We start from the raw sequence: 16,347 nt of genomic DNA, 5'->3' as shown, positions 1-16,347 counted from the left end.
ATTCTGACTTCAGCTGTATGTGCACATTACATATATGATATGCAAGTGGATTTCACATATATAAAATGTCATATATGCAACAAATATTTTGAAATGATGCAAAAATTGCTGTTTAAAAATTACAATATTGTACATATGTTTAAATATATTAGATGTAAATAGATGTATATGTTCACATATGGCCATGTGTACCCACACACAGATTTCTAAGGCATCTGGGAGATCATGTACAACAGGCCTAACAGCAGAATCTAATCATATAGAGCTTGTTTGAATCCATTCATCAGATATAATACAGTGTGTTTATCTGACTTCTGCATCTCTCAGAGTGAAAATGAAGCCATCTCCGCCATGTCTCGAGTGCTGGTCGCTGTGGAGATGCTTCAGTGTAACAGGAAGTCCAAACTGATGGAGTTTACAGTTCCTGCTCTGTCTGTGGTAAGAACATGTAAACACGGCCTGTTCTTATACTGTTCTGGACTCAAAATAAAGATACACTGCCCTCAAAGAAATCCTAATGGGATGTAAAATATTAATTTAATCAGAAAAAGTAATCTTTTGAAGATTTTACAGCATGAGCAGAGGCAAGCATCAACCAACTGTTCGTCCCATTCTTCTGGTCATTTTCTTCACAAGAGTGTATTCACTGTGAACGGCCCCTTATTTGAGGCCTGCACCGCACAATGTCAAATGGAGAGCTGTATATCAACGTTTGTGGCAATTAGATAAAAGAATAGAGACTTGAGTATCATTTCTTGAACTTATACTTTTGTCATTAATGGATTCTACTGGGAGAGTGATAAAGATCTACCAGTGGGTTGTCAATATGTGTCTATGCTTATGCACTATTCTACACTTTGTGGTACAAGTAGTGCATGTAGTGAGTTTACACCAAGAAGAAGAAAAGAAAAAGTGCACTTGAATACCGGGAGCTGCTGAGGAAGGGGAGGAGCTGATGAAAAAAGGGGAGGGGCTGATGGGGTAGGGGAGATGCTGCTGAGAAAGGGGAGGGGCTGATGGGGAAGGGGAGGAGCTTCTGACAAAAGGGAAGGAGCTTCTGAGAAGAGGAGTTGCTAGTAAAGTGGAGGAGCTGTTGGCAAAGGGGAGGAGCTGATAAAGAAGGGGAGGGGCTACTGAAGAAAGGAAGGAGCTAATCATGAAGGGGAGGGAATGATGGGAAAGGGAGTGGCTGATGGGGAAGGGGAGGAGCTACTGAGAAAGGGGAGTTGCTGATAAGGAAGTTGAGGATCTGCAGGCAAAGGGGAGGAGCTGATGAGGAAAGGGACAGGTTGTTGAGAAGAGAGGACCTGCTGGTGAAGGGGAGGGGCTGATGACAAAAGGGAGGGGATGATGAGAAAGGGGATGAGCTGCTGGCAAAAGGAAGGGGCTGATGAGGAAGGAGAGGGCCTGCTAGCAAAGGGGAGGAGCTGATGATAAAGGGGAGGCGCTAATGAGGAAAGGGAGGGGCTGATGGCACAGGGAAGGAGCATCTCTGAAAGGGATGTAGGGGAGGGGCTGATGACAAAAGGGAGGGGCTGATGAGGAAGGGGAGGAGCTGCTATCAAAGGGGAGGGGCTGATGAAGAATGGGATGAGCTGCTGGCAAAAGGAAGAGGCGGATGAGGAAGGGGAGGAGCTGCTGACAAAGGCAAGGGGCTTCTGGAAAGGGGATGAGCTGCTGGTAAAGAGGAGGAGCTGATTGTGTAGGGGAGGAGCTGCTGGCAAAGGGGAGGGGCTTATTGGAAGGGGTGAGCTGCTGGTAAAGAGAAGCTGATTATGCAGGGGAAGGGCTGCTGACAAAGGGGAGGAGCTAACAACAAAGAGAAGGAGCTAGTGAGAAAGGGGAGGGGCTGCTTGCAAAGGGGAGGAACTGATGAATAATGGGGAGGATCTGTTGATAATGAAGGGGAGAAGCTACTGATCAATGGGAGGTGCTATAAAGTTGGATAGCTGTGTTTATTTTGGTTTGTATTTCCCAGTACTGGGTTGCAGCTGGAAGGGCATCCGCTGCATAAAACGTATGCTGGAATAGTTGACGGGTCATTCCGCTGTGGTGACCTGATAAATATGGGAGCTCCTAAGGAAAATAAATGAATTTTGGATTGTGCATCATAATTCTCCATCAGAGATGATTATGCCGCCTCATGATGGTGACTGGGGACGTGACATAATTGTCATTTGCTATTGACTGGGAAACAGTTAAAATGTCCGGTTTGTAAAATAACTCAGTTCCTACACCACATGATTAAGTGTATATGTGTGTGTAGTGTGTCATTTGTGAGTCTGAAAGCCTCAGTCAGGCTGAGTAGATGTGTTGTGGTGTCAGTCAGTAACACAGACGATCTCTCTCTCTCTCCGTCAGCTGGTGGAGATGGCGTCAGGCGCTCAGTGGTCTGATCCTGCTGTAGAGCTCTGTGTGTGGACTCAACTCGCTCTGTCTGCTCATCAGACCCGTGATCATGACCTCGTCCTGACCTGCACCCATAATGCACTGCAGCTGGAGCAGAGGGCCGTTCACAGACTGAAGACGGACTCCAGCGCTCTGTGAGTAACATCAGTTCAGCTCGTTCATCAATCAGACGTCTGAGCTGGTCATCATTTGTAAAGAGAGCGTTATCTTAATTTGGAACGTAGTGAAAAGTACAAGCTCCTCAGTTTATTGTGTGTGTGTGTGTAGGCTGAGTGTGTGTTCAGTGCAGGAGATGCTGAGCAGTGCAGTGTGTGTGAGAGGTCAGAGTTTGCTTCATGAGGCCAGAGCTCATCACAGCACATACATGGAGGGTCTGCGAGCGCTGCTGTCCGCCGTCAGGTCTGGAACACACTCCACTACTGCTGTGTTTCTGCTGCTACAGGCTCTGTGTGTATGTGCGTGTGTGTGTGAGTGCATTTGAGCATGTGCAGGTGTGTGTCTGTGGGTGTGCGTGTGCATGTTTGTGTGTGCGCATTTGTATGTTTGTGTTTCTGTGTGTGTGCACGTATGTTTTCATGTATGTATGTATGTATGTGTGAGTGGGTGTGTGTGTGTCTATGGGTGTGCGTGTGCGCAGTTGTATGTGTGTGTTGTGTGCGTGTTTGTATGCATGTATGTACGTGTGTGCGTGTTTGTGTGTGTGTGTGTGTGTGCGTGCATGTCCACGTTGTTGAGTGTGCGTGTTTGTGTATGCATGTGTGTGTGTGTGTGTGTGTGTGTGCGCACGTGCATGCATGTCCACATTGTTGTGTGTGCACATGTTTGTGTGTATGTGTACAAGTGTGTCTACGTATATGTGCATGATTGTGTGTGTGCACATTTGTGTTTGTTACAACGTTTCTGTGCATGTGCGTTTGTGTGTGTGTGTGTGTGTGTGACTGCATGTTTGTATGTGTGTGTGTGACTGCATGTTTGTATGTGTGTGTGTGACTGCATGTTTGTATGTGTGTGTGTGTGTGTGTGCGCGCGCACTTTTGGGTTAGTGCGTGTCTGTGTGACATTTATGTGTGTGTGTACATGTGCGAGTGCGTGTGTGTGTGTGTGTTCGCGCATTTGCACCATGGTCACCTAACATAAATGTGTGTGTGTGTGTGTGTGTGTGTGTGTGTGTGTGTGTGTGTGTGTGTGTGTGTGTGTGTGTGTGTGTGTGTGTGTGTGTGTGTGTGTGTGTGTGTGTGTGTGTGTGTGTGTTGCAGGCTAGCGGAGCAGGCGGGCAGCTGGCCTCTGTGTGTGAGCGCAGCAGGTCTCTACTGGACCTCCTGTGTTTCTCTGCTGGACTCCAGACGCCTCCGAGCACAGCTGAGAGAACCACTGGAGGTCATCCTGAAGACCCTGACACGCACACACAGCAAACACACACGCGTGAGTGAAAGACACACACACACACACACACACACACACACACACACACACACACACTCACTTTTGATGGGATAGACTGTACCTCGCGTTCATCATTCATTTTCCTTCAGCTTAGTCCCTTATTTATCAGGGGTCGTCACAACGGAATGAACCGCCAACTATTCCAGCATATGTTTTATACAGCAGATACCCTTCCAGCCACAACCTAGTACTGGAAAACTCATTCTCACACACACACTCAGACACTACAGCCAATTTAGTTGATCAATTCCCCTATAGCGCATGTGTTTGGACTGTGGGGGAAACCAGAACACCCGGAGGAAACCCACACCAACACAGGGAGAACATGCAAACCCACACAGAAACACAAACTGACCCAGCCTGGACTCGAACCAGTGACCTTCTTGCTGAGAGGCCACATAACCACTGCACCACCGTGTCACCCATTATAAGTTTCCTTTAGGATTTTATTAAGTGTTTCCAGTATGTTTTTTCAGAGACAGTGCATGATGCGTTTATATTTGTGTGTTCAGGGCAAACTTAAGCAAGCGTCTTTACTGAAGCATGGAGGAGCAGTGATGGAGACATCTCAAACCACACGTGAGAACTCTTTTTTTGACTTCATTTTTAAACTGAATAAAAACGTTTACTCTTCATTTACTCACACTCAAGTGGTTTACGCTTCCAGGAGAAGAATGTTGGAAAAACAGCCATTGACATTCATTGTAGAAACAAAAATACTGTAGAGGTCAATGTTTTTTCCTGCATTCTTCAGTGAATTTTTATTAGTGTTTAACAGAAGAAAGAAACTCAAACATGTCTGAAACAAGCGCAGGATGAGGAAATGATGCAGAGTTTACATTTTAGGGTGACTGAAGTTCTGAAATGCACATTGTAAATTGGTTGAGTGTGTAACGTTTCTGAGAGGATGAGTGTAATTCTATAAAAGAATATATATATATATATGCACAATATATACTGTATAGTTTTTTATTATTATTAATGTATTCATTCATTTTCTTTTGGCTTAGTCTCTATTTCAGAGGTCACCACATTGGAATAAACCACCTATTATTATTATTATTTATTTATTTATTTATTTATTTATTTTAATTTTACTAAAATCAATTAATTTATTTACATATTTTTGTATAATTTTTAAAGAATTTTTTTTTGTTTTTTATTTTATTAATAAATTTATTTACTTATATTTATAATGATTTAATGTTTTTATTTTTTGTTTATTATTATTATTGTTTTATTATTAGTGAGTTAATTTATTTAGCTATTTATTTACTTGTATTATTTATTTATTGATTGATTGGAATAGGAGATGTTGTGGCAAAATGGTTAGAGAGCATCAGACTTGTGACCCAAAGGTTGCAAATTTGAGACAAGGGTTCTGCAGGGATTTTGTGAGCATGTTTGTGTGTGGATACTGACTTTAAGACAGCATACTTTTACCATATGTCACGACTCTCGGTTTACTTCCTAAAAATGAAAAGTATATCTGCATTGGCCGGGAATCGAACCCGGGCCTCCCGCGTGGCAGGCGAGAATTCTACCACTGAACCACCAATGCTGATGATGAAGATAGCTTCCCCTCTGCTGCCTCAAAAGAGCACATGACCCACGTTTTCCTCCGCGTAGTATCGCTCTAATGTAACTTTGATAGGTAACCCTTAATGTAATGTATATCTGTAAAGTCTGTAGTGTTTGACTTTGAGAGAGAGAGAGTTTGAGACACTGTGTTGTTGTCGGTGTGCTGAAATGTTATTTTCTGCAGTGTGTTATTCCTCCAGCAGGGGGACGCAGTGCTCCAGCATCAGCAATGGTAGAATTCTCGCCTGCCACTATTATGATTATTATAGTAACCAACCAAGGTTAGAAAATACTGTCGGAATGGGCAACACACAAACATAAAACAGAATATGCACATAGACACAAAAAACCCTGTGCAAAAACATACATACAAGCACTGAGCAAAGATTAATCATGATTAGAATAAAAGTTTTGTTGTTTTGGCATAATATATGTGTGTAATATATATATATATATATATATATATATATATATATATATATATATATATATATATATATATATATATATATATATATATATATATATATATATATATATATATATATATATATATATATATGTGTACAGTTGAAGTCTTACAGTTGAAGAATTATTAGCCCCCCTGTTTATTTTTTTCCCCTATTTCTGTTTAATGTAGAGAAGATGTGTTCAACACATTTCTGCACATAATAGTTTTAATAACTCATCTCTAATAACTGATTTATTTTCTCTTTGTCATGATGACAGTAAATAATATTAGACTAGATATTCTTCAAGACACTTCTATACAGCTTAAAGTGACATTTAAAGGCTTAACTAGGTTCATTAGGTTAACTAGGCAGGTTACGGTAATTAGGCAAGGTATTGTATAATGATGGTTTGTTCTGTAGACTATCGAAAACAAATATAGCTTAAAGGGGCTAATAATATTGACCTTAAAATGGCTTTTAAAACAATTAAAAACAGCTTTTATTCTAGCCAAAATAAAACAAATAAGACTTTTTGCAGAAGAAAAAATATAATCAGACATATTGTGAAAGTTTCCTTGCTCTGTTAAACAGCATTTGGGAAATATAAAAAAAATAATAATTAAAAAGAGGGCGAATAATTCTGACTTCAACTGTATGTGTGATACAGACTCATACAAAACTTTGTTACATATAAAAATTTATAATATATAACAAATATAAATAAATATATGTATATATATAAATTTACATGTGTTTCTTTATTTAATAGATAAAACCCATTGAGATCAAGATCTCATTTACAAGGGTGACCTGACCAAGAGGTCTGCAACACACGACTTATGAAAAAAAAAAAAAGAAATCATAATAATAATAATAATAATAATAATAATAAATAGAAAATTAATATAATATAAAAATACAGTTTAGTTGTTCAGCTATACCACATTACAATATATTAAAAACACATACATTGAGAAATGGACTGTTGTTTGTTAAAAAGGATAGAGTGAAGGATTGCCATGAGCTCAGACATTTTCATATCATTTTCATATCATTTGCATCTCATAGGCAAACATTTTATATCTCAATATACAAATAAACACTATCTCAAATATATGCATGCATGTGTGTGTGTGTGTGTGTGTGTGTGTGTGTGTGTGTGTGTGTTCATATATACAGTTGAAGTCAGAATTATTAGCCCCGCTTTAAATTTTCCTCTCTTTTTTAAATATTTCCCAAATGATGTTGAACAGAGCAAGGAAATGTTCACAGTATGTCTGATAATATTTTTTCTTCTGGAGAAAGTCTTATTTGTTTTATTTCGGCTAGAATAAAAGCAGTTTTTAAATTTTAATGAACCATTTTAAGGTCAATATTATTAGCCCCTTTAAGCTATATATTTTTTTGATAGTCTCCAGAACAAACCATCATCATACAATAACTTGCCTAATTACCCTAACCTGTCTAGTTAACCTAATTAACCTAGTTAAGCCTTTAAATGTCACTTTAAGCTGTATAGAAGTGTCTTGAAGAATATCTAGTCTAATATTATTTACTGTCATCATGACAAAGAGAAAATAAATCAGTTATTATCACTATTATGTGCAGAAATGTTTTGGAGAAATCTGCTCTCCGTTAAACAAAAATTGGGGAAAACAGAAAATAATTCTGACTTCAACTGTATATATACACACACATACATCACACACACTTAAATTATGTCTAAACAAACTTTTATATGGAGGGCAATTAATTGTGGTTGTTGTTTTTCCAGCAGTATATCAGATATGAGTGTGTGCGCACGTGTGTGTGTGTGTGTGTGTGTGTGTTCCTCCTGTTTGCAGCTGCTGGTGATGGTGTTGAAGAGCTGAAGCTCTGGTTGTGTGTGTTAAAGGCTGTGCTGAGTGTTCATGCAGACGCTGCAGACTGGAGGAGCAGCATTCACCTGCTGGAGGAGATCCTGAGAGAGACTGCAGACGCCACACAGCAGAGGTGAGAGCACACACACACACACACACACACACACACACACACACACGTACACATAAGTTTGTGAATTGTGGGTATGTTTAATAGGATTCCATTGTTTTTCTACTGTACAAACTGTCTTTTCTATTGGCCTAACCTCACCCTGCCCCTAAACCAACCCTCACAGGACACTGTGTGCAGCTTTACTCTCTGAATAAGCTCATTCTGTGTGATTTAAAAGCTTTTGGAGAAATGAGGACGTCAGCAATGTCCTCATAATTCACCACCTTCTCTAATAGCTGTGTCATATCCATGTCATTATACAGACATGTGTCCTGATATGTCACACACAGAGACACAAACACACACACTCACACGATTACACTCACTCGTGCACACACAGACACACACACACACACACACACACAAAGACACAAGCAAACCTATGTCGTGAGTGCATGAAACAGTGTAGAGAAGAGTTTGGTCCCTCATCAGCACTCTGTTGCGCCATCTGCTGTCTGTGTGTAGAATAGCGTCACTGTTCTTCTTTACATCAGCTTTTCCTTCAACCTCCTTTTGTGCACATTTGGGAATATTTCATTAAAAAATGAGTGAATGCAAAGAGGCAGATAAGAACTTTGTATTTGTATATGTTTGTTTGTGTGTGTGAGTGTCTGCGTGTGCATGTGTCCTTGACTGTGTGTATGTTTATATATGTGTGTATGTGTGCATGTTTCTGTGTATATATTTGTGTGTGTGTGTGTGTGTGTGTGTGTGTGTGTGTTCAGAGTGCTGTTGCAGCAGCGTGTGGAGCTGAAGGCCAGGTTGTGTGTGTGTGTTCTGCTGGACGTGCAGCAGCTCTGCAGTGGTGAAGATGAGGTCTTCTGCTCTGCTATGTGGCGTCGAGCAGCTCTCTGTACCACAGACACACAACAGCGGATCCGCTACTACCACAACGCCATCACTGCGCTCATGGTAAAGACATAAACACAAGTAGAACTTCCACTTAGCATTTACTCCTCACTTGTGAGTCGCTTTGGTAAAAGCAGCTACTGAATGAGTAAATCTAAATATACAGCAGGGGAAATAAGTATTAAACACATGGTCAGGTTTTTTTTCTGGGAATAATCTCTCTAAAGGAGCTGTTGACATGGAATTAAAGCAGATTTTGGTAAAAACCCAAACAATACAAACAAAACAATCAAATCTGATAGATGAGCTGTGTGTAGTAACAGTCTAATGGCAGAAGGAGAAAGAGCTGAACTACTGAACTGTGTTTAATACTTTATATAAAGTCTTGTTCGGTGCTGCAGTTTAAAGACACCTCTCATATGGAGAATGAAACCTCATGAGTTTCTCACACACTTCAACAAAGTGTCAAAATCTTGATGGTTCTGTGGGCCTCATCTATCAAATCTGAGCTTTATTCTGTATTCTCTATTGGATTCGGCTCAGGTGAATGGCTGGGCCATTCTACAGCTTGATTTTCTGTCTCTAAAAGCGTCTGAGAGTCTCTTTAGCTGGGTTTTGGATCATACATAGAGCCATTTTCACATCATAGCTAGCACGCATATCGGGCTTCGGGCCTGCTTTAGAAAAATCTTTAAAAAAAGTTTAATAAGATCTAATGCGTGTGGTCACGAAGCGTCATTGATGCCTTGTGATTTCCAGCCACGTGCAATGGAGAACATAAGAGAAAAATTGGCGAACTTAAAACTGTGAAAGACACTAGAGGAAAGGCAAACTTCGGGTCAACTTTATAAATTGCGACAACTTTAAATGATGGGCCAACTGGTTATGCACAACGCACAACTTATAAGTTGAGTAAACTAGATCACATACCACTTGGATATCGATGTCACTTAAACTAAAACTTACATTTAAAAAACAATAAAAAAAACCTTTCTCTAAATTCGGATTAAAAAACTTCAACTTTCTGTTAAATACAAGTCTATTTTAATGGCTGTAACAGTATAAGCTGTTTGGCGGGAAAAAGACAGGCTTCGGGTTGGACTCGGACCAAAAATTGTAATAAGCTGTTGGACAAGGGCACGGCTACAGCCTGTGCATCTCAGGCCAGAGCCGGGCTAGGGCTTAGATTTAAGGCCCGTGCAGGGCTCTAATCATTACCCCCCTTCACTCATACAGACCTTTCCAGAAAATTAAATTCATTCCAGCAATTTTCTGGAAAGTGAAGTTGTAATGTTACCAGTAACTTGCCGTAATGCTGCTCTGTGTGAATGCAGAAGGAAGTTGCTGGAAAGAGCGCGTTCACGCTTGGAACACGCTGATGTGAGACATATACTCCAGCCAATCAGAACACTCAGATGCATTCACATCCGCGCTGTTTATGAAAATAAAAGCCTTTGAATATTTTCCAGGCACATTCAGCTGCTAGATGTTAGTCAGAGAACGTTTCTATGTTCTTTATTAATGCCAAATGTGTAAAAAATTATCGATAAAATGCTTATGATAAACCGCTGTTTGTTTACCTTCAAGCTCTGCTTCAATTGGTTGACGTGTGTGCTAGTGAAGCAGCCGGTGAGCGCCAGCACACACACTTTATGCACATCTTGACATATGAAAGTCTTCCTCTGTATGCTTTTATCGGAGTTGTTCACAATACTGAGCCATCCACAGAGTTTGTAATGTCATCAAGTGTGTAAACATTTAGCTGCAGTTCATGTTTCTGCCATTGGATGTCTCACAAAAGCAGCTGCATGAACAATAAAGCTTGAAATATAAGTGAAACCAACAACTAAAGCCAGACCCCCTAAGCTAAGCTCTGCCAGAAAAGTCGCTAAATGTCGCTAGATTACGTCATATGTCAATTTGCATATTACTGACATCATCAAGTCCACCTGTTTCTGTTTGTTTAACAGCATGCATGCATGTATGCATGCAGGGGTCTGAAAAGTCCAACACAGACACATTCTGAAAACGTAGTCCCGTCTGTGTTTCTGGAGACCGCGGATTTTGTAGCCGGAGTTACATATGGCTGCATTTAATTTTATTTAAATGAACGATACGGGCGGTATGACGCCGTTCCTTTTCACGCTTACCAGCTGACCGCTTACCTCCGTGTGGAGGGCTTTCCCACTGCAACCAGTTTGTCCAGTTAGCTCGTCAGCAGCCTTGAGACGCAGAGAGGAGTTGACGACGACGACGACGGGGTTTGAGTCCGGGGAAGAGCTGTTCCAGAAATCAGGTAAGACAAAAACAGAATCCATAACATAAAATAAACAAGTAAATAACAGGGTGAGAATGTGGCAAAATCCAAAAACGTGGTAAAAATCAGATGAGGGCTTTTCTTTTTCTGGACGGCTTTTGTGGGTGGGCAGGTCAATCGATAAAATTGGTTGGGTTTAGGGCAGGAGGAGGGTGGGTCAGTCCATTGGTCGGCCGGCCAGTCAGTCATTCACTCATTCAGTCAGTCAGACAGACAGTCAGTCGACAGCGGCCTCTGGTGGGTTTACTCGAGAACAGCGAGCGCGAATGGCACTCTCGAGAGAAATTCGAGAAATTAAAACGCGCACACAGCAGCCTCTCATGGATTGGTGAAAACAAAAACTGCAAAATACCTACCTCCCGGGACGTATTTCACGGTCTCCAGAAACGTCCACGGGACTACGTTTTCAGAATGATCCAAGGCTGGAAAAGTTTCTAAATATAGTGACAAAGTTGATAAGTTGGCCACACTGGGTGTTGGACTGAAGCAGCTGATATTCATTTACACTGAAGAAGGGCAGAGAATGGCTGAAAAACTACTGAGAGATTTCAGATACTGTCTGGATCCATTCACTGCCCAACTACACCTCCCTTTCTTCATGTGTTCAACAGTGTTTCCCTGTTTTTCTTTTTATTACGCATGACTTCATTTGTAAACTAATTAGATTTGTTTTCTTTGCTTGTTACCAACATCTGGGGAACATATCAAGTCAACAGCACCTTTAGAAAGATGTGTTCTGAGTAAAACAGTTCCCTTCTGTAAATGTGAAACATGCAGTAAACTCCTCATACACTTAACCCAATGAAAGCCATCTGTGGGGTCTTAAAATGTCTTACATTTCAAAAATACTATTAAATACACTGAAATGTTGTGTTGTATCATTTTAAATAGGTCTTCATTTTCCTATGTCCATGTAAAGCTACCCAATCAGGCAAACACACAACCAATCACTAACATTCCATCTCAATAAACCTTTTATTCTCTATTTAGCAATGTGGTTTAATTACAGTATCATTCATACAGTAACATTTAATATGCCATTAGAAAAAACCCTCAGCGTTTAGCCCTGTGTAAGTCTGAAAGGTCATTCATAATGGTCTTAAAGAGGTCTTGAACGTGACTTTGTTGAATCCTGCAGAAACCCTGCTGTCTCTAATTATAGGCTGTTGAGTTATTAGATAAATATCACAGACCCAGAGTCATTATCACCCCTCAGCTGTGCTTTAATCTCTAATAAATAAGACATAAGGGTGTGTTAGTCAGGTGTGTGTCCTCCTGTGTGTAGCACTAGTGTCCTCCGCAACTCGGCGGAGTGATATGCGATCTAAACCTGCCGGAACTACTTTAGTTGTGTGTTTATTTGACAATAACCAAACACCTGAGAATGACTATCAGCCAATCAGAGTCGTGTGTGTGTGTTTCATCAGTCATCTGCAGTGGAGCTCCAGAAGGTGGACGTTCTGCTTGAGTTCAGTGAGTTTCTGTACCACACACACTCTGCTGTGAGCGATGCCCGTCTGCAGCTGGAGCACGCCATACACCTGCTGCTGCGCACACACACTCAGACCCACACAGGTGCTTGTGTGAGAGACTTTTCTGTTTTGACTGTGTGTGTATGTGAAAGAGAGAGAGAGAGAGAGAGAGAGAGAGAGAGAGAGAGAGAGACTGACTATCTTGATTGTGTGTGTGTGTGTGTGTGTTGTAGTGATCATGCGTATATGAGTGTGTGATTGTGCTGTATTGATCATGCATGTGTGTACAGTAACTATTGTGCTGATTGTGAGTGTATGACTCTACTGATTTTGTGTGTGTGTATGTGTGTCATGAGCAGTGAGTGTGTATGAGCTGCGTGAAGTCAGTCGTCTGGAGCGTCTCCTCCGAGCACACACACTCCTGGCTGTCTGCGAGCAGCGTGCGTCACACACACATCTGCAGCTCCTGCTCTCGGCCTACAGCTGCACTCTGCACATCTGGAAGGTGAATTTGACAAACACTGCACTTTCACTCACACACACACACACACACACACACACACACACACACACACACACACACACACACACACACACACACACACACACACACACACACACTCACACTATTAGCACAGTAGAGTCATACACACATGATTGTGCGTGTTTGTGTGTGTGTGCAGGTCTCTATTGAGAGTGCTCAGGATCTGTTGACTGCTCCTGAAGCGGCTCCTGCTGTGAGGTCCAGCAGCTCCAGGAGAGACAACAGAGCCGACGACAAGAAGAGCAAACAGGTCAGACTCCCAGATCACTGCTTTACACTAATATGTTTTAGTTTGAAAACACATGAGTTTTGCTGCGGTTCCTCCTTCTGTCCACACTACGCCAGAGCTTTTCAGCTCTGAAACCAGAGCGTTTTAGAAACGCTGAAGAGGCTGTGTTGGTGTTAACTGCGGCTGCTCCGTGTCAGTGTGGATGGGGGAAACGGAGACATCTGAACATAGAGGCGTGACTGCAGACATCCTCCTCTCTGATTGCAACTTTTCCTCTACGACTATTTCTCCTCTGGCCAAATGTCTTGTGCAGAGCTGCAGTCTGGGCGCCGAAGGCTGGAAGCTGGCCATCAGCGAGACTCGTCTGTCCCTGGAGCCTCACAGGAATCAGTCTCATGTTCTCCACTGCTCCATGACCACCACAGCAGCTGCTCAAGATATGGCCTGGTCCAGGATAATGGAAACCTTGGGATCATCTCGTCGCTGGTCTTGGATCGAATCAGTGGCGCTGCATAGTCTGAGGGCCTCGGGATGAGTATCCCCAGGTGGAAATAGAGAATAAAGAGAATAATTAGCGTAGCTGCTGTTCATAGTGTATATAAACAAGATGTGTGGAGCACATTCATGTGTCAGACCACCAAGTGGTGCACTAAGTGTATGCTTTACTGAACAGATAGGTCTTTAATCTAGTTTTGAATTGGGAGAGTGTGTCTGAGCCTCGGACGTTATCAGGAAGGCTATTCCAGAGTTTAGGAGCTATAAATGAGAAGGCTCGACCTCCTTTACTCAACTTTGCTATTCTAGGTACTACCAGAAGCCATGAGTTTTGAGATCTTAAAGAGCGAGTTGGATTGTAGCGAGACAGAAGATTGGTTAGATAAACAGGAGCTAGATTATTTAAAGATTTATATGTAAGAAGCAATATTTTAAATTCAATACGAAACTTAACAGGCAGCCAGTGTAAGGAGGATAAAATTGGGGTGATGTGATCAAATTTTCTAGACCTGGTAAGAACTCTGGCAGCTGCATTTTGTACTAATTGAAGTTTGTTAATAGAGGATGCTGGGCAGCCAGCAAGCAGTGCATTACAGTAGTCCAGCCTAGAGGTCATTAAAGCACGGACTAGCTTTTCTGCATCTGAGATGGATAGCATACTTCGTAACTTAGCGATATTTCTCAGATGAAAGAAAGCAGTTTTTGTGACATGGGATATATGATTTTTAAAAGTTAAATTGCTGTCTAATATGACACCCAGATCTTTTATAGTAGAGCTAACGCTAACTTTGTATCCCTCTAATTGTAGGTCGAGTTGTGAGATCTGCTGTGTACAGGATTTAGGCTTAGGATTTATTTTATATTTTTATGAGCGTCATCTTCACTGTATGCATATTTATAACAAAACGGAGCCTATAACTTTTACTGCCTCCTTTCATTTTCAGTGAAAATACAAAACACACCCTGTCTTTTGCTGAATATCAGTTTAATAATCAATAATGGCTATTATAACAGTACAACGTATATATATATATATAATCTCCAGCCAAATGAAGATAAATCAGATTTTCTCCAACAGACACATATAACAGGAAATACCACAAAAATGTCGTTGCTCGTTAAACATCACTATTGATAGATTTGAGTTAAATTTTCACAGGAGTGTGAATAAATTAATATATACTGTGTGTGTTGAATCATTTGCGCAGGTGTCTCCTGAAGAGGACGGTCTCCAAGCTGCAGATGTGTATGTTCCCGCTGGTGCGCTTCAGTGGGCTCAGTTTGTGTGTCCAGACGAACTCCGGGTGCTGTTCATCACAGACTGCAGTCCATACAGCATCAACACTTCCAGCGTCAGTCTGCAGGTCAGATCACACACACACACACACACACACACACACACACACACACACACACACACACACACACACACACACACACACACACACACACACACACACACACACACACACACAGATCATCAGTCATGAGGAGAGCGTTTAGATCTGACAGATGATCAACACTCTGAAGTGCACACACTGATCTGAACACCTTCAATATCTGTGATTTACACAGGCTCTTTTATTGATTTGAAGAGAAACCCTTAATTAAAACGAGACGATACAGACTATTAGAAAACAGCTTGTTATTTACCTCTGTTTAGTCAGTCAAATTATTGTATTTTGACTATAACATAATATACTTAATAGTGTAAGAATAATAATAGCAAATATAGTGTAATTTAGTTGTTTAACTGTATTTTGTATTATATAACTATATTGTTTTTACTGTGTTGCCATAAATGCTGAATGACTAAATAGCTCTATAAATAGATAGATGGATGGATAGACAGACAGACAGACAGACAGACAGACAGACAGACAGACAGACAGACAGACAGACAGACAGACAGACAGACAGACAGACAGGTAGACAGGTAGACAGACAGACAGACAGACAGGTAGGTAGGTAGGTAGGTAGGTAGACAGACAGACAGGTAGGTAGATAGATAGATAGATAGATAGGTAGATAGATAGATAGATAGATAGATAGATAGATAGATAGATAGATAGATAGATAGATAGATGGATAGATGGATAGATGGATAGATGGATAGATGGATAGATAGATAGATGGATGGATGGATGGATGGATGAAATTATTCGTTTATGAAACAAGTTAAGTATATGGTTAAGTAACCGTTTTAAAAATAAATGAATAAGTAGACAGAACTATTTAGCATTCAAGGCTGCATTTATGGCTGCATTTATTTCACTAATAATACGGGAAAATTACAACAAATATGAAGTAATATTACAATTTTAAGTAGTTGTTTTATGTGAATATGTGTAATTTATATCTGTGATGTAAAGCTGTATTTTAGCATCACTACTCCAGTCGTCAGTGCAATGAGATCCTTCAGAAATCAGTTTAATTTGAGGACTTGATGAGTTACTAAGACATTATTCCAATATATATAAAAACATATCTACATTATGGACCAATATGGCCAGAATTGACAGATA

The 16,347-nt window shown here is 40.9% G+C and overlaps 1 protein-coding gene and 1 non-coding gene across 2 annotated transcripts in view; one reads left to right on the top strand and one right to left on the bottom strand.

Moving 5' to 3' along the window:
* Positions 1–16,347, top strand: part of LOC130240003 (cilia- and flagella-associated protein 46) — a 172,699-nt gene that overhangs the window by 76,702 nt on the left and 79,650 nt on the right. The window contains 11 exon segments of the mRNA XM_056471418.1: positions 328–438; positions 2,362–2,543; positions 2,677–2,808; positions 3,666–3,831; positions 4,365–4,431; positions 7,730–7,877; positions 8,642–8,828; positions 12,510–12,657; positions 12,914–13,059; positions 13,238–13,348; positions 15,031–15,186. Of these exon segments, the coding sequence (XP_056327393.1) occupies positions 328–438; positions 2,362–2,543; positions 2,677–2,808; positions 3,666–3,831; positions 4,365–4,431; positions 7,730–7,877; positions 8,642–8,828; positions 12,510–12,657; positions 12,914–13,059; positions 13,238–13,348; positions 15,031–15,186 (1,554 nt within the window).
* Positions 5,343–5,413, bottom strand: trnag-gcc (transfer RNA glycine (anticodon GCC)). Its single transcript has one exon. It is a non-coding gene; the product is annotated as a tRNA-Gly (tRNA).

This window comes from Danio aesculapii, chromosome 13, assembly GCF_903798145.1.
Source record: "Danio aesculapii chromosome 13, fDanAes4.1, whole genome shotgun sequence".
Lineage (NCBI taxonomy): Eukaryota > Metazoa > Chordata > Actinopteri > Cypriniformes > Danionidae > Danio > Danio aesculapii.
This window is presented reverse-complemented; position numbering and strand designations above follow the sequence as displayed.